Below are 26,577 nucleotides of genomic sequence, written 5' to 3'. Positions count from 1 at the left end.
CATTTGAATCCCTAAACTGCGTAAAGGGATGCATCTTAGATCCCAAACGCGTCACGCAAGCTCCCAGCGCCACGCTGGCAAACATATAAAAAATAAACTCCTCCGATTCCTTTCATTTTTAACTTTTCAGTCCAGCCTCCTCCCCGAGCACCTCCTCTCCCTCGTTCCTCAATTCCTCCTCTGCTCGGACAAGGCCGATCCGAGCTCGCCGGCCACCGCCATCGGCCTTCCCCACCCCTGCATCTCCCCTGCGTCCTACGCCATGGCCGGCCAAGGCGGCGGCCCCGCGGGCGAAGACGCGCCGTCGGTGAGCGGGCGGCGCCCCGTGGTGGTGCGGCACCCTACCTGCGCGCACCACCTCCCCATCCCCATGCTTTCGCGCTGGCGCCGCTGCCCCCTCGCCGCTGGTGCATTCTTCTGCCTTGTCGTGCTCCTGACGTCAGGGCCGTCAAAGACACCGCGGTCGCCGATGCCACGGCGGCCCTGACGTCGCCGACCTCCTCTTCACCCAAGTAGAGGCTGCCGCTGGTGAACGGATCGTCCAGGAGCAGCAACAGGCCGGCCAGCGAGGAGTAGAGGGAAGCGGCAGCCATTGGGAAGCTGCAGGAGATGGAGCAGTGCGACGGGGAGCTGGAGAGCGAGAGCGAGGAGGTGTTTAGGAGCCTAGTGCATGTTGGAACCGAGCCCTAGGAACACTCACTCTCACGCACGGACACAAGGAGGAAGAAGATGAACAGTGAGCACAAGATAACGAACGCCCCGGCCGTGCACACGGCCTGTATGTTGGCTTCTATTCAACTTAAGGACTCGGCTCACCTGAACACACGGGTTACATTCGGCTTTATAGCCATGACAGCACATCACACACACGCAACCACTAAGTTGATCTCCATGCGCATGAACGCGAGTTCCTCGCCGAGCCGTTGCTCTCCATGGGACTCGATCTCCAGCTTGACTGCGCCCCCCCTGTGCATGCTGCATCCCGTCTTCGTGATATTGTTGAAGGACTCGGCTCACCTGAACACACGGGTTACATTCGGCTTTATAGCCACGACGCGAGCACACACACGCGCCATGCTGCCATCACACACACGAGCACGAACTCGTGCATGGACCTGCTACTCTACAGGTCGACTAACACATGCTAACTAACCTGCCTGAACCTATGCACGCACCCACGCGCAACTAACAAGCTAACAACCTAGAGCGTGGCCATCAACGTCCTGGACTGAACACTGGACACACGCGCACACACGCAAACACACGCGCATGCCATGGCCATGAACACCATGGCGTGGTTTATTCCTAACAATCTCCCCCTAAACCACGACACCGCCGCATGTCCTGATCTACAGGAGCGTCGGCTCTTCATCGGCACTGCCGAGCAGTGCCTCTTCCTTCCTTGGCTTGGGGCACTCCCTTGAGAAGTGGCTGTGAACGCCACAGTTGAAGCACCGCCCCTTGCCAGAGCTCCGACGACGCCTGCTCGCACCGGACCGGACGCTGCTCGCCCCGTCGTCATCGTCGTCGCTGTCATCTTCACGGCCACCGCTACGGCCTCTCTTCTTGTCACGCCCGCCGCCGCTGCGCGCACGCTCCTTCTTGCGGAGTTCCCGCCGGTGCGCGTCCCACTGGTCCATGGTGAGGTAGAGCTTGCCGTCGGCGCCCGGAGGCGGTGGCCCGTCATCCTCGGCCTCAGCTTCCTGTGCCGCGCGCAGCCGCCCACTGGCATCCTCCAGCATCAGCGTGGCGAGGTCCTCAATCACTTGATCGCCACGGCCACCTACTGGAGCGACTTGGGGACGATGCGCAGGAGCTTCTCCACCACCCTCCGTGGCGGGATCGTCTCCCCCACCGTCTCTAATGCGGCGATGATGTTCTGTAGCCGGAGTGTGAAGTCGTCCACGCCCTCGCCGTCGTTGAAGCGGATGTTCTCGAATTGCCGAAGAAGACGTTGTGCCTCCGTCTTCTGTACTTGGTCGTTGCCGACGCGCCGCTCCTTCACCGCGTTCCACGCCTCCAACGTGGAATTCTTTGCTGCCAGCGATGCCACCATCTCTGTCGGCACGGCGCTCGTGATGGCGTCGAGCGCCATGCGATCCTCCTGCACCGACATGCCGCCGGGCTCGATCGCGCTCCACAAGTTGCGGGCTTGCATCTTCAGCTTCATGACCAACGACCTCTGCGTGTAGTTGGTGTTGGTCAGCATGGTCCAGCTCGCCGGCCCGCCGAACTCCCGGATGACGCGCACCACCTCCCCTTTGCCGCTGCTCTCGGCGTCAGCGCCGCCCTTGCCGCCGGACGGCTTCTTCGGGGAGGCCGGAGGGGTCTTCACATCGGCGCCCGCCATGAACACAAGCTTTGATACCAATTGTTGGAACCGAGCCCTAGGAACACTCACTCTCACACACGGACGCAAGGAGGAAGAAGATGAACAGTGAGCACAAGATAACGAACGCCCCGGCCGTGCACATGGCCTGTATGTTGGCTTCTATTCAACTTAAGGACTCGGCTCACCTGAACACACGGGTTACATTCGGCTTTATAGCCATGACAGCACATCACACACACGCAACCACTAAGCTGATCTCCATGTGCACGAACGCGAGTTCCTCGCCAAGCCGTTGCTCTCCACGGGACTCGATCTCCAGCTTGACTGCGCCCCCCTTGTGCATGCTGCATCCCATCTTCATCGCCACACGCACGAAGACTTGGCCTTCCCTGCAACTGCATGCCGCACTAACAGCACACGCCGCACGCCATGATGCACGACCAATCTGGACGCACGACGCGAGCACACACACGCGCCATGCTGCCATCACACACACGAGCACGAACTCGTGCATGGACCTGCTACTCTACAGGTCGACTAACACATGTTAACTAACCTGCCTGAACCTATCAACGCACACACGCGCAACTAACAAGCTACCAACCTAGAGCGTGGCCATCAACGTCCTGGACTGAACACTGGACACACGCGCACACACGCAAACACACGCGCACGCCATGGCCACGAACACCATGGCGTGGTTTATTCCTAACAGTGCAGACCGGAGTCTTGGGTAGATGTTCGCCAGAGTGGCACGCCACATCAGCTCCGGAGCTTGCGTGGCGTGTTTGGGATCCGGAGCTTGCGTGGTTGTGAAGTTTATGGACCTAGGTGTGAAACTGTGGAACAAGTTTGGAGATCTGAAGTGCAATTTACTATTTTCCAAATATTTATAATGGTCATACAAAAGATATGTTTGTTTTTATCAACCAAATTGTTCTTAAGTAAATCTATGACCTTGAAGGCTGTCCGGTGTAAATGAAAAGTAAGACGGTATATACTTTTAATAAGGTCTTTTATGCATGTTAATTTCGATAGAGAAATATCTTTTCCTGATGGAAAGCTGAATCAAAATTAAACTGTCTTTGTGGCACCAAAATGCTGTAACTTGGAAACTTGTACAAGCGGAGCTATGGTTTGATTGGCTACACCCACCTTTGCATGTAAATCACTTATCGACATATCATAATCTTTAAATATATTATCTATTATCGGTTTTCCTATTCTTTCCTCAAGAAAAAAAATGCTCAAAATAGAATAGTTAATGAACACTGTACCACTTAAACATATGAACTCTATTGTACGTTTATAACATCTACAATCACATAATTCTATAACATCTACAATCACATAATTCTATGCATTGTCCAATTCTTTTAATGAAACACGAGCATTGCACGTTCTAAGCAAAAAAGAGTAAATGTTGGCTCAGCGAAAACCACGTTGCACCACAAAAATCTATCTAGGAGTTGTGACAGATATGGTCATCTCATTGATGCTGCATGACTTGGTAGTATTAGTGGATGCCTCTCCATTTCCTACCCGTACATTGAAGTACGCTGGGTGCTTCGGCTCAGCCAGGATTTTAGTCTTGCTGCTTAGCATTGCAACAACATCTAACATGGTTGGTCGATCAACTGCATTCTCTTGCACACACAGCAATCCAATGTTCATGCACCTCATCAATTCATCTGAGTGATGCATGGGTACCAATGAAGCATCAACGAGTTCCCTCCATCTTCCCTCTTCATATAATTGCCATGCCTGTTTTGCAATTTCATTACACAATAAATAAATAATGTAGATATGATAGCAAATTAACAAAATAATTTTACATGCTACTGTGTGCCAAGAAACTTACATATCCAAGGATATTGATGAAATCTCCACAATCTTGGCCACTGGAATTCCTTTTTCCACTAAGGATCTCAATTACAAGAACACCAAAGCTAAATACATCGGATTTGATAGAGAAGAGGCCCTCGGAGGCATACTCAGGAGCCATGTAGCCACTAAAATGATGTGTAAATATCAAATTATCGAATACAGTTGATTTATTATAGACATCAATAAATGTATCAACATGTGTGATACTTACTATGTACCAACCACTCTCCTTGTAGTGCTTTCCTCAGTGTTATTTGAGCTAAATATTTTTGCTAGCCCAAAGTCTGAAATCTTAGGATTCAGTTCGCTGTCCAAGAGAATGTTGCTTGGTTTAAGATCTCGATGTATGACACGCAAACGCGAGTGCTTATGCAGGTAGAGAAGTCCTTCTGCTATTCCTTCAATTATTGCTAGACGTCTGTTCCAATCCAGTAAAGATTTTCTATTTTCATCTGCACACCAATTAAATGTTAGCATAATAGGAAACAAAGACCTAGAGAAACATTCAGGATGTGGAAACAATATACTGAGAAATACCGAGTGCACTATACTCAGATCACTGCTAGAAAACACTAATATACTGAGAAAAATTCCATTCATTTTGAAAAATCGATATGATAAACCATATCAAACCTAAATTAAAAATGAAATGCTTACCAAAGATAAAGAAGTCCAAGCTTTTGTTTGGTAAATATTCATAGACCAAAATTTTCTCCTCCCCTTGAGAGCAACATCCCAAGAGCCTAACCAAATTTGTGTGCTGGAGTTTTGCTATGAGTTGTACCTCATTTTTGAACTCTATGAAACCTTGCCCCGAATGTGAAGCAAGTCTCTTAACTGCTATTTCAATTCCCTCAGGAAACTGACCCTGTGAAGAAAAAAATATTCAAAAGTTCTTCAATGTTGTTTCGCCACAACAAGTTATGGTTGCTTGATTACTTCACATGCATAATCCAATTCTTAGTTCTCAGGTAACAATTTGAAAAAAAGAAAACCTTCCCCATGTTGGAATATTAGACAGGTACAGCCTACTTGATCACGTAACTCGGGCATGGGCATCTACATATGTGTCGCATATTTACCTTATATACGGGGCCAAATCCACCTTCCCCAAGTTTGTTTTCTTCAGAAAAGTTATTCGTAGCCTCCAGTATCTGATGAAAGTCGAAAACCGAGAACTCTGAGAGCTCTGCTTCCATTTCCCAGTCTACTTCATCTCCCCCTTGAAACTTGTTAGCACGCTTTCGTCGCAATCTCAAATTACCTGAATGATAATAGAGATTGTGGCAATGAATCCGACCTCCTTAACTACTTTAGTAGAATGCATACCTATCCGGCGAACATATATACCGTCGAATTGGAAGAAGTGACTTTTAGTTATATCACGGACATTTCAGATTTTCAGCAAGTAATCAACCCACCTTTTCTGTACCTTCTTCTTTTCCAACGACGGTAAAAGATGAAGCAGAATGCTACAATCGCCAGAGGAGGTGCCACAATCAAGGAAATCACCCAGGGCTTGATCCCAGGTCCTAAAACGCATAAGGAATCAAATTTAGAATAGTCATCAGGAGTTAGATCATCAGAAACGCATAAATGAATCTTTTAACAGTATTGTTCTGCCACATTCATTGAAATAAACGAACAGATCGAAATGAGCTTCGTCGCATACTCGTATTTGTTGTCGGAGCCGGGGCGGGCGACGCCGGAGGGCCGGACGACGACGTGATCCGCTTCATAGGTGCGCCGTTGTAGAACAAGAACGTCTCGAACCTGACGTTGCACCGGAGCACGAGGATCCGCCCCCCGTTGCGTACGGACACGGTGTCGTTGACCATGCCGATGATCCACCGGAGGCAGGCGAGGCAGTCGCCGGCTGAGAGGTCCGGCGTGCACTGCGCCAGGGAGTAGAGCGCCTGGGGGACGCTGCTGGAGGCGTCCATGACCGCGGTGGCGAACCGCGCCGGCGGCTTGCTGTTGTTGGCGGCCTCCTGGGCGGTCTGTGCCAGCAGGTCTCGGACGCCGGCGCCCACCAGGGTGGCGTTGCCGGCGAGGTTCCCCGGGTTAAAGAACTGGAAGAGCGTGCCGGTGTCCTGCGTGACGGTATTATTGGCCGGCACGAGGAGGTCACGGCTGGAGAAGCCGGCGAGGCAGCCGTCGTCGTAGACGCTGGCGGCCTTGTCGAGGGGGCACATCCGCTGCGCGTACCGGAACGCGCCGGCGACGCAGGCGCTGCAGCCGGTGAGGTTGCTGGTCATGTCGCCGCGGCACAGCGCGAGCGCGTAGACCACGTCGGGGCCCTGCCCGGCGGTGGCGGTGGCGAAGAGCTGCTGCGGCGAGGAGGAGGTGTTGACCGGGAGGGTGGCGGCTAGGGAGGCAAGGTTGGACTGGTAGGTGCCGTTGGCCGTGTAGTTGCCGGCGTGGCGGCAGGTCTCCCCTATTGCCGTTGCTGACGGCAGCACGAGGAGGAAGCCGAGGATGGTGAGCAGGATCCCCGCCATGGCCACCAGGCTGACGACGACGGGCGCGCTAGCTGCATACTAGCTGCTTGCTGTTTTGTTCTTTTCTGGGTCAACATGACGATCATGCACCAGTTGATGAAGGTCTATTATTGTTCAGTGAGTCAGTCAATGCCATACTTTTCAAGTTTAAACCATCAACCACGGCATGTCTTCAATAGTGATCATTCACGAGGTATTCCGGAGGTCCGGCCGGCTAGATCATAGAATAGATCTTCTGCTAACGAAAAAACAAAGAAGTCGATAAATTTCTTGTCTTGATATGCAAAAGAATTTTCGAAAAGAAAACAGAGACAAAGGCCGGATCTTCGAATAGGAAAAACGAAGGATCTGAAGGGGTCACCCATCCACTTCTATCATCTTTGATTCAGTCTTGTAAAAACTTTGATAATCTCTCCGTTCATCCTGTTGCTTTCCTGGCTGTGTTACCTAGCTGCTTCATTAAGCATACCCCAGATACAATAGTGGACTTCTAGTGCTGATGGCAATATATACGCGGCAAAGACGTCATTCAGACTAACCGCAATTTATTCTCTCAGGCGACATCTGGAGCCTTTATGTTAGGTGCCATTTGGCCGTGCAGTTGCCACCCTGTGGAATGAGGAAGGCATGGATGACTAGCCGCATACTAGCTTCTTGTACTATTCCAGGTCACATCACTTGAACGAAGCATCGGTTGGCTTCAGTAGTGATCAAGTCAACACCTTACTTTGAAACCATCAATCACGGCATCACCAGTTCCATGAATACTTGGTCTTTTCTGTACATGTCCTAGCTGGCCGGCAGGAATAGAATAGCTCACTTTGCTTGAATTTTTGTTTTCCATGCGTGACAATCTGTACTTTGATAAATTACTACTTCAACTGCTCGTTGCTATGCTCTGGTTGTATGTGCACCTATTGGAAGATACACAAGATAGACGGCATAATCTGTGCTCATAATTCTGAGGATGGTATCCAGACCCTTTAGTTTGAAACTTGCCAAGAACCATATAGCAAAGTTCTTGCTCGGCTGCGTTTCCAGAATCATGAGTATTGATGAACTTGCCAAAGGACTATATATTATCCGTGTATCCATCTAGAAACAGGGAAAACACGACTGTTTGTCGAACGCGCCTTCGCTAGGCGAATACTATATACATGGCACCATGAAATCAATAGTTGTGGTTTTGATATTCTACATCCTCTGTGCATTAGAGAGAGAAAAAATAAAAATTACTAGATAAACATAATTGAAGCTTGGTATCATTTTGCTTGCAAATGGAAATAAAATAAAATTACAGCTTCAAACATACAACAGCTAATTTTACGCTCCAACTAGCAAGCCTCTTTCATTCGCAAAACAAATATAATCTCACGTTTGAAGCACCACTTGGACTTTTGCATTACATAACAGTTAACAGTAAAAACCAACATGATACGAAGAAAAAGCTATCTAGGAGTTATTACAGATACGGTCATATCATTGATACTACATGATTCAGTAGCCGTAGTGGATCCCTCTTCGTTTCCAACCCTCACATTGAAATATGCTGGCTGCTTAGGCTCCGCTAGGATTGTGGTTGTTTCACTGCTTAGCATTGAAACAACATCCGCCATTGTCGGTCGATCATCTGCATTCTCTTGGACACACAACAGTGCAATGTTAATGCACCGCATCATATCTGCCGAGTGGCTCTTGGGAAACAACGATGCATCAACGAGCTCAATCCACCTTTCCTCTTCCCACAATTGCCATGCCTATTAGTCATTTCATCTCATAATCTAAGTTTGATAGAAAATAAGCAAAACAATTTTATATTATTAGAGTTGTGTCTATAAACTCACATATCCAATGAGATTGATGAAACCTCCACATTGCTGGCTTCCAGAATTCCTTTTTCCACTAAGGATCTCAAGAACAAGAACACCAAAGCTGAAGACGTCCGATTTAATAGAGAAGATGCCCTCCGAAGCATACTCAGGAGCCATATAGCCACTAAAAATGGTTAATCATACATGTCAGAATTGCTGTATATCATTGACTTGTAATGTAAATGGTCATAAGTGGATTCATTTCTTTAAAACTTACTATGTACCAACCACTCTTTGTGTAGTATTCCGGTCAGTGTTATTTGAGCTGAAAATTTTTGCCAGGCCAAAATCTGAAATTTTTGGATTCATTTCACCATCCAAGAGAATGTTACTTGGCTTAAGATCTCGATGTATAACACGCAAGCGGGAGTGCTTATGTAGGTAAAGAAGTCCATGTGCTATTCCTTCAATTATTACTAGAAGTTTTGACCAATCCATCAAAGCTCTTCTACTTTCATCTGCACGTCAATTGAATGTTAGTATAACAGGAGGAAAATACCTGGAAAAATAGTCAAAATGTGTATACAGTATCAGTAATTATTAGGGATGGAGTACCCATGGGCTGACACAAACAAAATTTTGAGTAATGTTCAGTTATTCTGATGCTCCGACAAACAATAATACATAACCTAAATTAGAAGTACAAGACACTTACCAAATACAAAGAAGTCTAAGCTTTTGTTTGGCAAGTATTCATAAACCAATATCTTCTCTTCTTCTTGGGAGCAACATCCTAAGAGCCTAACCAGATTCCTGTGCTGGAGTTTGGCTATGAGCTGAACTTCATTTTTGAACTCTGTGAAACCTTGTCCTGAATGTGAAGCAAGTCTCTTAACTGCTATCTGCAATCCATCAGGAAACTGGCCCTGGAAGGAAAAAAAGAAAAGAAAAGGAAGAAAGTAAGGTTCTTCCCGGTAGACACTCTGCTCCTCGTTTCCCCTCCCAATTACAGATTATCAGCTGGGTTTATAACGAGAACATAGCATCTCTATTTCAGCCATATAGCTAATGCATAAATTCTGGATGTAAAAAACTTTATCCTGTTCATGGCAAGTTCAGGCCGGTCTTGTGCCTACTGCCTAGAATAGTTTTTGAAATAAAATCCAGCCGCATAACGAAACTATCCATATAACCACGTTGTGCTAATAAGTAGCACTTTTAGCTCCCAATAAAAGATGAAAGTTTCAGACGCACGTGTTAGATTTTACTAATTTACCTTGTAGACAGCGCCAAAGCCACCTTGTCCAAGTTTGTTTTCTTCTGAAAAATGATCTGTGGCCACCAGCACCTGTTCAAAGTCGAACACCGTGAACTCTGAATTCTTCCCATCCCAAACTAGTTCTTCATCTCCCTGCAAGTCCTGAGTACGCCTTGATCCTGCTTGTAATCTCATCGCTCTACCTGAATATTTACAGATGGAAATCTCTCTTTCACGCCTGAATATTTAAACAACGCGACTGAACATTAATTCATTAACTCATTCAGATCACATACCTTTCCTGTACCTTCTGAACCAAGGGGAGTAGAATAGGAAGCAGAGAAATGCTGCTGCCGCAAGAGGAACTGCAACTATCGGAATTGCCCAGAGCTTGCTCATACGCCCTGATCTCAACATGACGACATGCCAATTGATAAGCTTTGATTGATTGGTAACTTACTGTTGCAACAAGTCAACAGCCGTGGGAACTCACTCTTGTGTTTCGCCACTGCAGCCGGATTCGGAGCTGGCGCCGGCGGTGATGACGGCCCAACACGCAGCATGGGTTGGCTGTCGTAGAACAGATACGTCTCATACCTGAAGTAACACCGAATGACATGGATCTGCGCTCCCATCCGCAGGGCCATGGTGGAGTTGACCGTGCCGAGGAGACGCCGGAGGCACGCCTGGCAGTCGCCGGCGGACAGGTCGGGCGTGCACTGCGCCAGGGAGTACACCGGCGGAAACGTCGTGCCGCTCTCCATGACGCCCGTGGCGAACCGCCTCGGCTCCGCGCCGGCCGCCCTTTGTACGGTCTCCAGAAGCAGCTCCTGCTTGAGGCCGACGATGCGCCGGATGTCGTCGGCGTCGCCGGTGAAGTTATTGACGTTCCATAACGTGAATGGCTCGTCGTCGACGTTCGGTAGTGTGGTATTATTGGAGCGTGCGAGGATGTCGTCGACGGAGTAGAAGAGCCTGCAGGAGCCGCCGTAGTAGTAGGCGGCCGTCCGGCACTGCTGCTGCGGCGGCGGTGTCTGGCTGAGTACCTTGGCGAACGTGTTGGCGACGCACTCGCCGCAGGCGGTGTCGTTGAGGACGTCGCCGCGGCAGAGTGCGAGCGCGTAGACGACGTCGGGCGCTTGGCCGAAGATTGTGGTGGCGAAGTGCACGGGCGAAGAGGAGGTGTTCTTGGGGAGGGTGGCGGCGACCTGTTGGATGTTGTCGCAGACATCGGCGGCCGCCGGGGACGGGGTGAGGCCGCCGAGCAAGAAGAGTAGCAGGACGCCGGCAACCGTGTTCATCTTCATCGTAGCTAGGCTAACCTCACGGGTAGTGCTAGCTTCTTGTTTTTGACCATTATGAGAGCATACATAATGTTGCTCAGTCTTATCTAGCACCAGCTCCTCGCTATCGATCGCCAGTCGCTTTCGGTTGTAAATACCTTTGAATGCTTGAAACCATCAATCACGCAAGCTGAAATTTTAATTTCTTGAATCGTTCACTTGGTCTTCGCAGGTCCGGCCAGAAGGAAAAAGTACTCCGGTTATTGTTCTTTATTAGTTCTCTATAAGATAAAAAAATCGTCCTCAATCGGTTGTTATCCTTGCATGAATACATCCTTTTAGCTACGAAGCTAATGTGCATGGACTAGGCGACCACAGAAATCTAAATTGATAAGAAAAGACGAGAGAAGTTCACTTGTGTACTTGAGTAGTAGCAGGGCTGCCAACATAGAGGAAAGCCTTAGGATGACTTAATAGAACTTGGTGTTCAGTATCCAAAACCAGTAATAGACTCTGCTTTTGATTTTTTTTCCTATTTTTAACTGTACCCGTTTAATTACTTTCTATTTGTGTTCAGCCTTCAAGCCAAGGATGATGTAAGAATTGGCTGTATGCGGTTGTAGAGATAATTTCCATTTTCTAAAAGAAGATCCAAAACTATTTAATAAATAAATACTACCTAGAACGCTAGGCCCCTGTGCAGCGAAATACCGGTCATTTCAGATATTGTCAGTCTCAGCGGTCTAACCTTCATTGTCCTGTTAGCTGGAGTGGCTCGGTAATCTGGAAAGCGAGAAATGACTCGGTTGCTTCTTGAGGCTGAGTCCAGTGCATCGCCTCACACTCGTCCCGCCACGTCAGCTCTCGCCCCCACTCTCACCCCACTCTCACCACACCCCTCCAATGCAGAGGCTATAGTGTCAGCTCTCACTTCTCTCTCCTCCACATCAGCTTTTCTTTTCTAGATTTAATTATTTCACTCTCTTTTGTTCGCGTACGCAAAATAATTCAATAAACTAATTTTATTCAACTAAAAAAATTACCGATTACATCATAATTAAAAAAGGAGCCCCCCGAGCCGGAGGTGCAGCAGTGGGGAATAATGTCCGGGGTTGCGGCGAAGAATTGACATCGGAACGGCCATGCATCGGAGAAGGGTCATCTTGGGGAGATGATTGTGATCCGTCGGACTGCAAGAGATCGGTGAAGGTATGAAAATCTGGAGACCAACCGGTCATGGTGGAAGAGATTTTGGATCATAGAGGAGAGAAATGAGCTCAAATGGAGTGTGGAAGGAGTGAAAACCGGGTGGGTGGGGTTGGAGATGAAATTTGAAATTTTTTGCAATTTTTTTCGATTTTTTTGGAGTTCAAACGGTCAAATAACGGCTAGTTCAACGGATAGTCCGCGTGGACCAATCAAAACGCGCCACGTCACGTCCTCTCGCCCGGGGCCCGCCGCGCCAACGCACCGCCTCGCTACCGCCCGCCTACCGCCCTGCCGCGCCTGCCAACGCGGGCGAGAGCGGGGTCGCCCCGCTCTCGCCCGGCGGTAGCACTACTGCCTTCTCTCTCCCTCTCGCGTGCCTCTCGCCTCACTCTCGCCTGGGCTGGGGTGACAGGTGGACGGTATCGCCCCCCGTTAGCACCAGCGTGAGTGCACCTTTCTTGTAATTAAACTGGCCTTCCACTGTCCTGACCGATTCCCATTCCTAGGACAATGGGACAAGGCAAATGTAATAGTCGGGTTTCAATTTCCACAAGCCGTATTGACTCCGGCACCATGATTGTAAAGAAACCTTCATGTGCTTGTCTCTGGCACCCCTGCCGGCTGTCTGGAAAAAGAAATTGGTCACCGCCAACGACGACTGACTAGCATTAGACTTGGTTGATTCCACAAGCCGGCCTCTCCTATAGAAATTGTAGTTTGGACACCAACACTTGCAGAATGTGTGTCCAGATGCACAAATAGCTCATTTCTGCAGATTGCAGTAAATGTAAATTGTATAAACGAAGTAAATGAAACTGAATATGTGACTACAGTAGGCCACCAGTACAAATGTATGTCTACTAGCAGTGTTTTTTAGTAGTGGTGGATAATGATATCCGCTGCTAGAAATAAAACCCTAATGACACCGAAAAATGATTTCTTACTAGTGAATTTCAGTGACCAACCCAGGTGCCAACAATTTCCATAAGACGTGTTGGCGGAGTCAAGTACATACCCCCATGCACCAACTATTCAAAGTTCCTGTGTCTCTATATCATCCCTGCCGGCGAGTCGGTTGCTAGGCAAGGAAATTGGTCACCATACCAGGACTGACTTAGAGTCAATGGTTGGTATCCGATCGGTTTCAGATGGTGCCTTTCCACGGATTGGATGGACTAGCAATTGCAGGAAGCCAGGAAGCATGTGTGTCCTGGTGTACAAATAGCTCACTTTTACAGCAACCGAAATGATAAAAATCTAGACAACATCATGGTAAAGTAGTCAACTTTGCAGTATTCATCGCTCAATGATTGACACAGCCCAGATAGTTGAATACCTGTCACTTGCCAAGTAGTAGCCAATAATTTCTTACTACTAAAGCGCTATATTCTGGAGAGGATTTTAGTTCATCAGAACTGCAAAAATATAATTTCTTCATATTTCTAACATGGCAGCTAGCCTCTGACACTGCTACTTCGTAAGATGCATGTGCCCCTACTACCCCTGTAGGATCATTTAGTTCCAATAACAATCAGGCCCAAGGAGACAAGCCCTGGACAGATGTCCTAGCACCTACGATGAGGTTGTTCACGTGTACATAAAAAAAAATGTACAAAATATACCTACACGAGATCCACATGTACACAAGTATATGGTTTCTTCTTACTATATTACACTGCTAGGTGTACAACATCACGTAATTCAATAATCAATATGCCACCACAAACATAATCAAGACAATACACATTAAACGATGCTCGTCATGCTTAGGATCTGTTTCTCTGTCAAGTTTCTCGCGGTGGGGCGGCTACAGTGTTGAACTCCGAAGTCTTGAAAACTCCCAAAGCCTTCTTAAAACAAAGCCTGGGTGGAATCTCTCCCGTGGTTGAGTTTTTTTCCTTTCAAGAACCGTGATCCTGGAATCATCCAACAGGTGACTTTGTTTTCTTCTTGTTGAATTAGAGTCATCTAGATTTTAACTTAACTGAACAATGCGTTGTAAACTTCTTCTATATCTCCTTCAAAATTTGACGGTAGTTCTATGAAGGATGAGGACATAATAGATTTCACGGCAGTATCATCCCAACCTAGTTTCTCCCACCAGTCTTGCTCACCAAGTATCAGAAGCATGCAATCTATGTTTAGTAATTTGGATGGCAATCTTGCCAGCATAGGGCAGTTGTACACAAGCAAGCGCTGTAAGCACGGGAGTGCAGTTATGCCATCACATATGTTGTGTAGGTTCCTGATTTTGCTTAGCCCAAGGAGTTTGAGACGAGGGAATGAAGCAATGGTCGACGACATGGTCCCTTCTTCGTCATCGCTCTCTAACTCCAACAATGAGTTGCAATCAATCAAATATAGCTCTTCCAGACAGGGCAGCTTCTTGATCCATGGCAGTGTCTTGATTTTGTGGCAGCCGGATATCTCAAGCATACGAAGTATAGGAAAGCAAACATGAGGAACCACCCCTTTCAATATGATTCTTTCCAGGTTTGGAAGTCTGAACAATTCAATGCGATCAAGACTTTGGAAGCACCAATCTGAATCCACGTCGGCTTCACCTATGACCAACTCCTCCAAACTTCCCATTCCATCCAGTCCCAACCTCTCGAGCTGTTGAGCCCTCATTTTGCTGATAAGACTAGGTGAAGCAACGAGGCATTTCAGCCCTTCTGTTTCTTGTATTCTAAGAAATCTCAAGGAGACTTTGGGCAGATTGAAAACCATGCAGAGTGAATCCAAATCAGCCACTGTGAACCCAAGAATTTGCAGGCTGGCCAAACTTTCCAACTCCATAATGTAGGCCCTTGCTTTATCCTTTGGACAAGAGCCACTTCTGTATAAATCTAGCACCTTCAACATGCTTAGTGCAGATATGGTCCCATCTGGAACAGTGTCGAGATGTTTTGTAAATCGTAAATATAGGTATCTTAAAGTTTTCAACAGCTGCAGCTCCATTGGCAGTGATTGGATTGGTGTTTCTGAAAGATTAAGGTGCTGCAAGTTCCCTAATGCACCAATATCTGTTGTGAGTTCTGTAATATTAGTTCGACTTAGATCCAGGTACATGAGAGATGTAGCAGTGCTAAAGAAACCTGAAGGAACCCCGTGAATCTGTTTGTTGGTTTGTAGTGAGAGAGTTAACAGGTGAGGGCAACTATAAGAATCTGGGATTGTCACATTATTCTTCTTGTCCCAGGCAAGACAAATCCTTTCCGCGGTACTCCACTCTTTTGGATCTTTAAGTTTTCTTCGGTCATGCACTAGCCACGTTTTATTAGATCCATCTCCTTGTTTTGTTTCCACAATCCAAAGAGCCAGATCTCTGATGCGGTCATGCATTGCCAAAAACTTCCGCCGTCGAGGATGTTCTTCTAACAGGCAAGCTCTTTTTAGACATCCAACTACAGCGTGACCTCTTAAATAGTTGTTTTCGATATCATCATCTTCATCCAGATATCCATGGCCCATCCAGTGTGTTATCATGTTGGCCACTGGACATAATTCGTTAATGATTAACGCAGATAAAAGAAAGCATTGTTTGGTTCTCTCATCCGGCAAGTGGTAGTAACTAACATACAGTGCAGCATATAGGGAACTTTCTGCATCTGGAACTTTGTAAAACTGTGATTGTTCAATCAACATCACGGTATATTTCCATTCATGTTCACTTTCTTTTGATGACATAGCCTGGCCAACTATCTTGAGTGCGAGTGGAAGCCCTCCACATTTTTCTACAATGATCTTGGCATGACCTATGATTTGTGTACTATTAGTTATTCGAACACCTGCATTTGCTTCGAAAAGGTTCCATGCTTCATTAAACTTGAGACTTTGCAAGACGATCATGTGATCATGCCCTTTCATACCATCAATGACCTGCTGCAAACGTGTTGCAATTATTATCATTTGCTTATTTGGAGGACCAATTTTCCCGTAACCTTGTGGTATACCGACCTTCTCCAGGTCCAGTGTTTGCCAAAGATCATCAATCAAAAGAAGAAACTTCCTTTCCTTCAAGAAGTTATGAAGGGATACTGATCTCGATGTTGTATTTTCATCTCGTCCGAGCACCAGACAAAGTTGAGATGCTATATCTTTCTGAATTCCCTCCATATCTTGTTGTTGGCCGACTTCCACATAAATGACATGATCGAATTCATACATTTCTGCAGAGCAGCTGAAGATGTTGTTCAATTGTTTAAGGAGAGTAGTTTTGCCGGAGCCTCCCATGCCACATATCCCAATTATGCTCATGGTGCCTTGTTTGACGTAACCAATAATCTTATCCTTGTAGTCGTTTTGCCCCACAATGTTAGGTGGCAGAGGCAACTCTCTACCGGCTGTTGGGAGCAAACAAAACATACTACCATCCTGGGGAATTCTCTTTTTGTGCTCATACATATCATCCAGCTTCTTTGTGGCAGCACGGCTAATTCTGTAGTTAGAGCGACAATTCCAGGAGCAACCAAACACATGTACGCTCCTGGCCACATAGCGATTCTTGATTGCATAAGATTCATCTTTAATTGATTCAGCTTTCTCTATCCACCTTGTAGCTTGTGCACTCGGTCTCTTGCCCTCATATTCACCTGCCTGAATTTTTTCCTTAATGTCATCTATAGTATCATTCAAATCATTCACAGCCTTTTCCACATTCCCAACATGAGTCAAAGGATTAAGACAGTATCCGATGCCCTTTTTGATTGGTTTCCACATCTCTTTCACGAAGAGGGTGACAAGAAGGCCATACGGAGGCATTATGCTGGTAAGAAGAATAAAGAGACAGTTTAAATTAGGGAAATTTGTCTATGCCACACTATGAAAGTTTGGTTTTGCTCTACACACATCACCAAAGAGAATTTAGTTTCCATCACACCACAAAAAGGCAGTTTGGTCTACAACACACCACACCAAATAAGCAAATCATTTTCAGCAAAGAGGAGGTATAAAAAGACCATTTTGCCCTTAGGCCCACTGTCATCTTTATCATATTTCTTCTTCTGCTCTCTTTCATCTTCTCTTCTCTCCATCCGGTTCTGCTCTGGTTCTGCATGCCTATCGAAAACTCATCCAACGCTCTCACACAGTCGCACTCCCTCTCTGCCTCTCTCCACTGTGCCTCCCACTCACGAACATTGGCAGCTCGTAGCCCCTCCGGATCGGAAAGCCCGGAACCTGGAGGCCGAGCGTGCAGTTGAGCATTGTGCGGGACCGCGGGATCGGAGCTGCGGCGGCAGCGGCGTGGAGGCTGGAGGTGCGGTCGCGCGCTTTGCCACTGCTGTGCTGTACTGCTGTGTGCCGTGCGGCCGGGTGCCCAGGTGGCCGGCATTGGCTCGTGCGGCGATGCGGGAGTGCAGAAGCAGGCAAGCAGCCAAAAAGGCCATGACGCCGAGAGCCCAGGCAGTGAATCAGATGGCCAACTATACTAGCTGTGAGCAACAACACCGCATGTCAAAAAAAGCTCTCATACCGTGGGTCCTCAGTTTAGTTGTCATCTCGTTTCCAAATTGATTGAAATGAGAGGGAGAAGAAGGTGACAAGTGGGTCTGAGGGTAAAATGGTATTTTTGCCCCTCCTTTCAACCGAAAACGGTTAGTTTATTCAATGCGGTGTGTTACGGATCAAACCAGTCTTTCAGGATGTGTTGAAGATTAAATTAACTTTTACAATATGTGTCAAAACGACAGTTTCACGGTGTGCCACACACAAATTTCCCTTTAAATTAATGCTCACATAACATTTATTACATCACTAAGAGAGGTACACGAAAAACAGTTACAAAAATGAAGCTTAACAGATACAACCTTTGTTCTAAATCAAATTACAAAAAAAAATTTACCCTATCCATTCTAATTTACTAGTCATGGAATTTTTAAATTGGCATTCAAGACTAAAAGGGGTGCACTTTTATCTCAAAAATTTTTTCTTGCTTTTGGTCAAAAGTAGACCTATGAGAATCCATCAAATTTTCCTTCGTGCATATGCGCCTAGTTCCTGTAGGCTGTGCGGTAACCAAAGGTCAAGGTGCCATCTATGCATTAATTGAGAAGTACTTAGGGATTTAAGTACGGCTGGTACTGGTACATGTGAAAATAGAAAACAACACGTTTTGCAAAATCTAAAATCAAACAGAGGTGTATGCTTGTGCAACTGAATTAACTGAAGTATGGCAGACTCAATAAATCATATGAAAGGGTCTTGAATAATTTCTTTGAAGCTTTAATTTGAGAAAAATATTGCTTGCTGAAGAAATAATTTGAGGGGTTGGGTGGATGAAAGGGGAGAACCCTTCACTGTTCTCCAAAGTATGATCTGGTACTGAAAAAAGATTGAGAAATTCTAACTTTGTAGTGAGTTTTACATTCTGCTGCTTGCAAGACAGCTATTAAGACAACTCTGACTAGTGAATGAACTCAGTTCAAGCTACTACTGGCTAGTGAATGAATGATCTCAGTTGAAGCTATTAAGCCAACTCTGGCTAGTGAATGAACTCAGTTGAGAGGCAGTGATTCATACCTAGCTGACGGAGAATAGAGAAGAGACTCACAGGGAAGAGTTGAGAGCCAGGAGCTAGCAGATCCAGAAACCAAGAGGAGCTAGCGTTCTTAAGTGTCACTTGTTCGGTTGTTCTGCGGCATAAACCAATAGTTGAGGGCGGCATAGATGCAACAAGGAAATAACTAATAACGAGTCCACACCATGTCCAACTCATTGTTCAATAAAATATGGCTTGTGGTATGACGAAATGACTGGTAGGTACAGAGTTCATGGTGAAGGACACTCGAAGGATAGAGACTATATGCTAATCATCACAATGAAAATCAAAAACACCAAACTTGAAAAGGGGCCACGGAGAATTCGTTTGTTGAACTGATCATTCGTCCAGATTCTTAGAATATAGTCTCTATGTTATGAATTTTCCGGATAAAGGAATTCTTTATTCTAGCATATGTATAAGAGTATAGATGGGCATCGGATGAAGCGTTGGAGCACATGTCTGTGCAATGACGCAAGCAAAAGTGGCTTTGGGGAGAAAGGGGCCACCAACTATTTGGCTGAAAAAGAGGTACCAAATGATCGGATACCCATAGTCAAAGTATGGGTTCATTCGGTACTACTATACTTTTTCTGGCCATTGGATCAACGGTTCTTTAAAGTTGTTGGGCTATTTATACCCCCCTCTATTTGATCTTCTTTGGTTTAGGTGATGCGGGTGATTGAATCCTTGGATTTCGGAGCTAGGAGCTCTTCCCTGTTAGAAAAATAGATATTTTCCAATACATTTTAATTCTGAAATTACACATACAATTTGTTAATAATTTTATGACTATGATGAGTGAAACAAGGCATGTGCATATGTTCAAAGTTAACATGAATTTAACGATGAATCTAATAATAAAGAGAAGTATCACACTATACCCCGAGGTGGGTCCAGTACTGGTGGCACTGGATGCACCGTTACCAGCTGGAGTAGACATGCTCGACTGGCCAGCTTGAAGTAGTCGAACGAATTCGGTGCAGTGCAGATGGCCTTCAGGAAGTAGTCGTACGAGTTGTTGAAGTAGTCGATCGAGCTTTAGGAAGTAGTTGATCGAGGCACCGAGTAGTCATACTTGTTGGGAAAGTAGTCATACTTGTTGAGGTAGTAGTCGCACAGCTTTAGGAAGTAGTCGTACGCAGGCGACAAAGAGGTACGGGCGGTGATGTCGACGGACGGAGTTGGTGATCAGGGACGGATGGTGAACAGTACGCCGATGAAGATATTATGGTTCTGGGTGAGCAGTCACGCGAAGACGCTCCCCAAAAAGCTGATTGCCCCGCTATCCGGTGCAGAACCTACAGCGGGCAATGGTTCCAAAGGCACCTGCTCTCGCCGTAGATGTGCGCGCAGCACCGGCGATGGGAATGTAGAAGAGCAGTAGAGGGAGGAAGAGAGATGTATTCGCGTACAGAGGAAGAGGAGAAGATATCTGGTGATATAGATGAGAGTTTAGGGATGGGAGGATGCACTTGGACGTCATCAACGCCATCAAACAGTGTAATGGTGATTAACTCGTGCAAAACCAACCACCAGAATCAATTGCTGTGAATGAACCGCGGACATAATGGCCATTACTAGTGCAAAACATCCCGCTCTGCTGCGCAGCGCATCATGTCAGGCTCAAGCTCGGCTAGGCTCGGCTCGGCATGGCACAGCACGTCTCAACTCGACTCGACTCGCCATGCCCTTGGCCCGGCCCGGCGAGGCGAGCGAGCACGAGCGCGTGGCTCGCCAATCCCCTTTTACCGGCTTCACAGGCGGTGTACACATAGTCCACTTTTTAAATCGGTTGAAATCCTCTTCCACTTTCATGACAGAATTACATAATAACTCCCTAGCATTTAATAGTGGGTTTTAATTCTTTAATTGCAAATATTGGGCTAAAAACCCACATATTCCAATAATCTCTACCAAAAATTTCAAGCCACACTGAAAATGCTCTCGTACCCTTTTGATATACCAGTATTTGATGGAGACCGTTAAGTTGAACTTCCATCTAGAACTAAGCCTACACTTATTCACAACTTTACAATGAACTATGCCTTGAATTGTCAGTCTTGTGTAAAAAAGCTTTACCAAAGCCCTACACTAATAGTAGGCTGCATAAGTATCCTCGTGGCTTGGAGCTTATAAGTCATACTCCAGGCCTTTCATGAGTTTCTAGAGATCACCTAAATCTCATAGACTATGACCAATAGTCAGACTCATATGGGTGTACTCCTTAAAGATATTCTGTGGGACAACATCTTTGTTTCGAACAAACAACTCCCTTGTTTCAAATAAACCACTTGGAACACATTAAGTCACAAGCTAACCTACCATACAGAATAGAGAAATGCACCTTTCACTTGGAATGAGCCTTTTACAAAGGTTCTCTTCTCTTAATCATACTATGGTTTGTTTCAGCATCCTGATTCACGGGATCTCCGATCACACAGAATAGGTTGCCACTATAGAGTGACTCATATGAGTTTCAGGCCCAAATCCATGGATGCATTATCTTTCACATTTCGTGAAAGACCCTTTATGAATTGATCTGCCAGGTTCTTAGCTGTTTGAACATAGTCTAAGGCTATAAATCTGGAGTTTCTCAACTTCCTGATAGATTTCAAACGCCTCTTTAGATGCCTGGATGACTTCATGTTATCCTTTGAACTGTTCACCTTGACAATCACAGTTTGATTATCAAAGTTCATTAGAATCACAGTATCAGTTTTTCAACTATCAGCAGATGCATAAGTAGTTCACGAAGTCACTCGACCTCAACAGTGGCGGTATCCAACGCTGTGAGTTCTGCTTCCATTGTTGACCTCGTTAAGATGGTCTGCTTGCAAGACTTCCAGGAAACAGCGCCAACTTCGAGTGTGAACACATAACCACTCGTGGCTTTTACTCATCAGCATGAGAGATCTAGTTTGATTCACTATACCCCTCTAGTACCTTAGGGTACCCGATGTAGTGAATACCATAGTCCATTGTCCCTACTAGATAGCGTATTACTTTTTCAAGAGCATTCCAATAACCATCTCCTGGGTTTGAAAACAAACTGGCTTAGTTTGCTCACAGCAAATGAGATGTCAAGCCTTGTAGCACTAGCTAAATACATCAACGAACCAATAATCTGAGAATATCTCAGCTAATCTCTCATTATGCTTTTGTTTTTACTCAGAATTATGCTGGCATCATAAGGAGTTGCGACAGGTCGTACCCAAAGCAAATTAGAATCTTCTCCACATAGTGAGACTGTGATAGAATCACCCCACCATCCTTTGCTAGCTTTATGTTAAGGATAACATTAGCCTCCCCCAGATCTTTCATCTCAAAACTTTGAGACAAAATTCTTTGACTTCCTTAATCACATTAAGGCTTGTCCCAAAAATTAGTATGTCATCCACATATAGGCACAATATCACTCCTTCACTCCCACCAAAGCGATAGTACGCACATTTGCCAGCTTCGTTTACAACAAAGCCAACAGATGTCAAAGTTCTATCGAATTTCTCGTGCCACTGCTTAGGTGCTTGCTTGAGGCCATATAGAGACTTCAATAACTTGCACACCGTTCCCTCTTGACCTTTTGATACAAAACCATCTGGTTGATCCATATAGATCTCCTCTTCTAATTCTCCATTTAGTAAAGCTGTCTTCACATCCATCTGATGAACGAGAAGACCATAGGAGGTTGCCAAGGAAAGTAACACTCGAATTGTGGTCAATCTAGCAATAGGTGAACAAGTATGAAAGAAGTCCTCTCCTTTCTGAGTATAACCCTTAGCCACAAACCTAGCCTTATACTTTTCAATAGTACCACCCGGCCTAAGCTTCTTTTTAAACACCCACTTGCATCCTACAGGTTTGCACCCATAAGAACGATCAACAACCTCCCAGGTACCATTAGATATAATAGAATCCATCTCACTCCTCACTGCTTCCTTCCAATAGTCAGCATCAGGAGATGATATGCCTCTTCATTGGTCCTATGTGTGTCATCCACGAGGTATACAATGAAATCATCACCAAAAGACTTTGCAGTCCTCTGTCTCTTGCTCTTTCGAGGAGCTTTATTGTTATCCTCCTCAGGATGATCCATAAGTGTAAATTCATTGTGCACTATCGGCTTGGTAGAGATATCCTCCTCGATAATCTCTTGCCTAGATGAACTTGTTTCATGTCTCATGAAAAAAATATTTTCAAAAAATGTAGCATCTTTGGACTCCATAATTGTACCAACATGCATGTCAGATACTCTAGATTTTACTATTAAAAATCTATAACCAACACTGTGAAAAGCATAACCTAGAAGGACACAATCCACAGTTTTAGGTCCAAGCTTACGTTTCTTGGTTATTGGCACACTATTCTTTGCCAAACAACCCTACGTACATAAGTATGAAAGGGTTGGCCTTTTCTTCTCCCATTCCTCGAATGGTGTTTTCTCTTTATTCTTTGTAGGAACACGGTTTAGAACATGACATGCAGTCAATATAGCCTCACCCCACCATTCCATGGAAAGTCCTGCTGTATCCAACATGGCGTTAACATAATCAGTTAGAGTACGGTTCTTTCTTTCAGCAACCCCATTTGACTGAAGTGAATAGGAAGGCGTCCTCTTATAAATAATACCATGTTCCTCGTAGAATGAAGTGAAAATATTTGAGAAATACTCACCACCGTGATCCGACCTAACTCTTTTGATCTTTCTCTCAAGTTGGTTTTCTCCTTCAGCTTTATAGATTTTAAAATAGCGCAAAGCTTCATCTTTTTACTTCAACAAATAGATGTAACAAAATCTAGTATAATCATCGATCAATGTCATGAAATATTTTTTACCACCTTTGTCAACACGCCATTCATCTCGCACAAATCGGAATTAATTCATTCTAAAGGCACCAAGTCTCTCGTCTCCGCAGCCTTATGAGGCTTGTGAGTTTGTTTTGATTCAACACATACATGGCACTTAGAATTTTTGACAAAGGTAAATTTTAGAATTAAATTGAAGTTTGTAACCGCATCATGCAACTAAAATTAATGTAACAAAACCTCGAATGACATACATTAGATTCATCAATGTAACCACATTGTTCACAACTTTATTACAATCATCCAAAGAAAAGTGAAACATGCCTCCGCTATCATAACCTTTTGCAACAAATGTTCCAAACTTAGATAAAATATATTTATTAGACTCAAAGACTAATTTAAAACCATCTCTACACAGTAGAGAGCCGCTGACTAGATTCTTCTTGATGGTGGGGACATACTGCATGTTCTTCAACTGCACGGTCTTGCCCAAAGTAAACTTCAGATTGATCGTACCAACACCAAGAACGCGCGCATGCGATCCGTTCCCCATCAACAAGGCAGCAGTCCCTCCGATCTGGTAAGAAGAAAATAAGAAAATATCAGCACACACATGAATATTAGCCCCAGAGTCAACCCACCACTCGGGTAAACAAAATACTGAAAGAACTGTAGGTAATGAATTACCATACTCCATGTTCCTCCAGCCTCGCCAATGACCATGTTGGCAGATTTCATGCCCTTGCGATGCGGACATTTTCCAGCGAAGTGGTCCGGATTCTTGCACACATAGCAGTTTCCCTTCTTCTTCTTCTTCTTCTTGAAAGTTGTTGTCTGTTTAGTCTTTGTTTGGTTTTGCGTCTGCGGTGGCTTCTTCTTATTCTTGTGGGAGTTGTTCTTTTGAACAAAATTAGCGCTAGCTCCGACAAGTCCTCTTCCACGTGTGTCGTTTGCTCTCGCCTTCTCTTCAACATCAAGAGTACCAATGAGCCCATCGAAGGTGGACTCTTGTCTCTTGTGTTTCAGTGAAGTAGCAAAGTCCTTCCAAGAAGGTGGCAACTTGGAGATAATACCTCCGGCCACAAACTTGTTAGGTAACACAAATGGATTCTCCTTGCTGCAACTTTGGAGATCTTTTGCTAGCGTATGTATCTCATGGGCTTATTCCACCACAGAACGGTCTTCCACCATCCTGTAGTCTAGGAATTGTTCCATAACATACAACTTGCTGCCAGCATTAGAAACTCTGTATTGAGCCTCAAGAGCATCCCACATTTCTTTCCCATTTTGAGACAGATGTATGAGTCCACTAGGTTTTCAGCTAGAACACCTATGATGCAGCCTCGGAAAAGGTTATCGGCAGCCTTGAATGCACTCCCTTCCTCTGGCGTGAACTGTTTGGGCTTCCCCTTTGCCACACGCATAATGTTCAATGCTGTCAACCACAATATCATCCGGTCACGCCAATGGTTAAAGTTGGAACCATAAAAAATGTTCGATCTTATTGTTGCAGCAAAGTTAGCTACCGTAAGCCTATCAACAAATTAGGTTTTTGGATTGTTAGAAAAATAGGCATTTTTTGGTACATTTTAATTTTGAAATTACACATACAATTTGTTAATAATTTCATGACTATGATGAGTGAAACAAGACTTTTGCACGTGTTCAAAGTTAATATGAATTTAATGATAAATCCAATAAAAAAGAGAAGTATCAGACTATCCGAGGTGGGTCCAATGCCGGTGGCACTAGATGCACTGTTACTAGCTGGAGAAGACATGCTTGAATGGCCTGCTTGAAGTAGTCAAATGAATTCGGTGTAGTGCAGATGGCCTTCAGGAAGTAGTCATATGAGTTGTTGAAGTAGTCGATCGAGCTTCAGGAAGTAGTCGATCGAGGCACCGGGTAGTCGTACTTGTTGGGGAAGCAGGCTCGGCTCGGCTCGGCTCGGCTCGCTACGCCCTCGGCCTCGGCTCGGCGAGGCGAGCGAGCGCACACGTGTGTGGCTCGCCAATCCCCTTTTACCCGCTTCACAAGAGGTGTACACACAATCCACCTTTTAAGTCGGTTGAAATCCTCTTCTACTTTCATTACGGGATTACACAATAACTTCCTAGCACTTAATAGTGGGATTTTAATTCTTTAGTTGCAAATATTGGGCCAAAAGCCCACATATTCCAACATACCCAACCCCAGAACCATTAAAGTTCCTCCCTTTGCTAAAATCTGAACCTCTTGTTCCTTCTTCCAAGGCGGAGTTGAATCACTCCGGCTCCAACATCAATCTTGGCTTTGACAAAACTCCGGAATGGGTGCCCAAGAATGAACGCCATCCCTGGATCATCCTACGTGTCGAGGACCATGAAATCAACGGAGATATAGGAACCTCAGATTTTCATGGGGAGATTTTCTACTATTCCCTTGGGGTGTCGGGTCGACGAGTTAGCTAGCTGCAATCTTATCGAGGTAGGGGAAAGAGTCGGATAATTTAACCTTTCAGATATTACCTTAGGCATGATGCTGACGCTTGCTCCAAGGTTGCAAAAGGCTTGATCGATGTGATAATCCTAGAGCAATCGATCACCGGATATCCTGGATCCCTTGTCGCTACTGCTGGTTCATCCCACGAATTTCTCCGCTGGTGTGTGGGCCTTTCTGCACGGTTAGAAACAATCGGCCTCCGAGATGACTTACTCCATCTAGCAGTCACCGCACTAACATGAGGAGTCAGCCAGTCATGTTTGATCTAGTTGACAAGTTTGAGAATATGTGTCTTACAAACTTCTTTCAGCATAGATGTGATTGGAATGAAATTGTTGTTCGTCAATTCTATGCTACTCCAGAACTCAATATGGATGAAGAAACATTTGTGTGGATGACTGGAAAGAGAAGATATCATGCTACATTTGCTGAGTTTGCTGCTGCAAAGATCAGCACAACGTAATTATG

General features: G+C 45.5%; 3 protein-coding genes across 3 annotated transcripts; all 3 read right to left on the bottom strand.

Annotated features, from left to right (window-relative positions):
• Window positions 1–3,548: 3,548 nt before the first annotated feature.
• LOC112874382 (cysteine-rich receptor-like protein kinase 10) lies at window positions 3,549–6,778 on the bottom strand. Its single transcript, XM_025937671.1, has 7 exons — window positions 5,892–6,778; window positions 5,641–5,751; window positions 5,302–5,483; window positions 4,877–5,087; window positions 4,431–4,671; window positions 4,194–4,344; window positions 3,549–4,096 (listed from the first exon to the last, which is right to left on the bottom strand). Exons 1-7 carry the CDS (start codon window positions 6,718–6,720, stop codon window positions 3,791–3,793), a joined length of 2,031 nt encoding a protein of 676 aa, XP_025793456.1. The 5' UTR covers window positions 6,721–6,778; the 3' UTR covers window positions 3,549–3,790.
• A 1,166-nt stretch (window positions 6,779–7,944) lies between these two features.
• LOC112874383 (cysteine-rich receptor-like protein kinase 10) lies at window positions 7,945–11,133 on the bottom strand. The gene is made up of 7 exons (XM_025937672.1): window positions 10,283–11,133; window positions 10,086–10,193; window positions 9,808–9,992; window positions 9,247–9,457; window positions 8,809–9,049; window positions 8,565–8,715; window positions 7,945–8,477 (listed from the first exon to the last, which is right to left on the bottom strand). Exons 1-7 carry the CDS (start codon window positions 11,094–11,096, stop codon window positions 8,169–8,171), a joined length of 2,019 nt encoding a protein of 672 aa, XP_025793457.1. The 5' UTR covers window positions 11,097–11,133; the 3' UTR covers window positions 7,945–8,168.
• Window positions 11,134–14,631: 3,498 nt separating this feature from the next.
• On the bottom strand, window positions 14,632–17,671 carry LOC112873126 (disease resistance protein RPS2-like). The gene is made up of 6 exons (XM_025936147.1): window positions 17,463–17,671; window positions 17,199–17,342; window positions 15,884–17,049; window positions 15,549–15,778; window positions 14,810–15,398; window positions 14,632–14,708 (listed from the first exon to the last, which is right to left on the bottom strand). The coding sequence occupies exons 1-6, from the start codon at window positions 17,669–17,671 to the stop codon at window positions 14,632–14,634; spliced, it is 2,415 nt and encodes an 804-aa protein (XP_025791932.1).
• Between the last annotated feature and the right edge of the window lie 8,906 nt (window positions 17,672–26,577).

The sequence above is a fragment of the Panicum hallii genome, chromosome 9 (assembly GCF_002211085.1).
Source record: "Panicum hallii strain FIL2 chromosome 9, PHallii_v3.1, whole genome shotgun sequence".
In the NCBI taxonomy this organism is placed as follows: Eukaryota; Viridiplantae; Streptophyta; class Magnoliopsida; order Poales; family Poaceae; genus Panicum; species Panicum hallii.
Note: the sequence above shows the minus strand (reverse complement) of the source record. Positions and strands in the feature narration are given on the sequence as shown.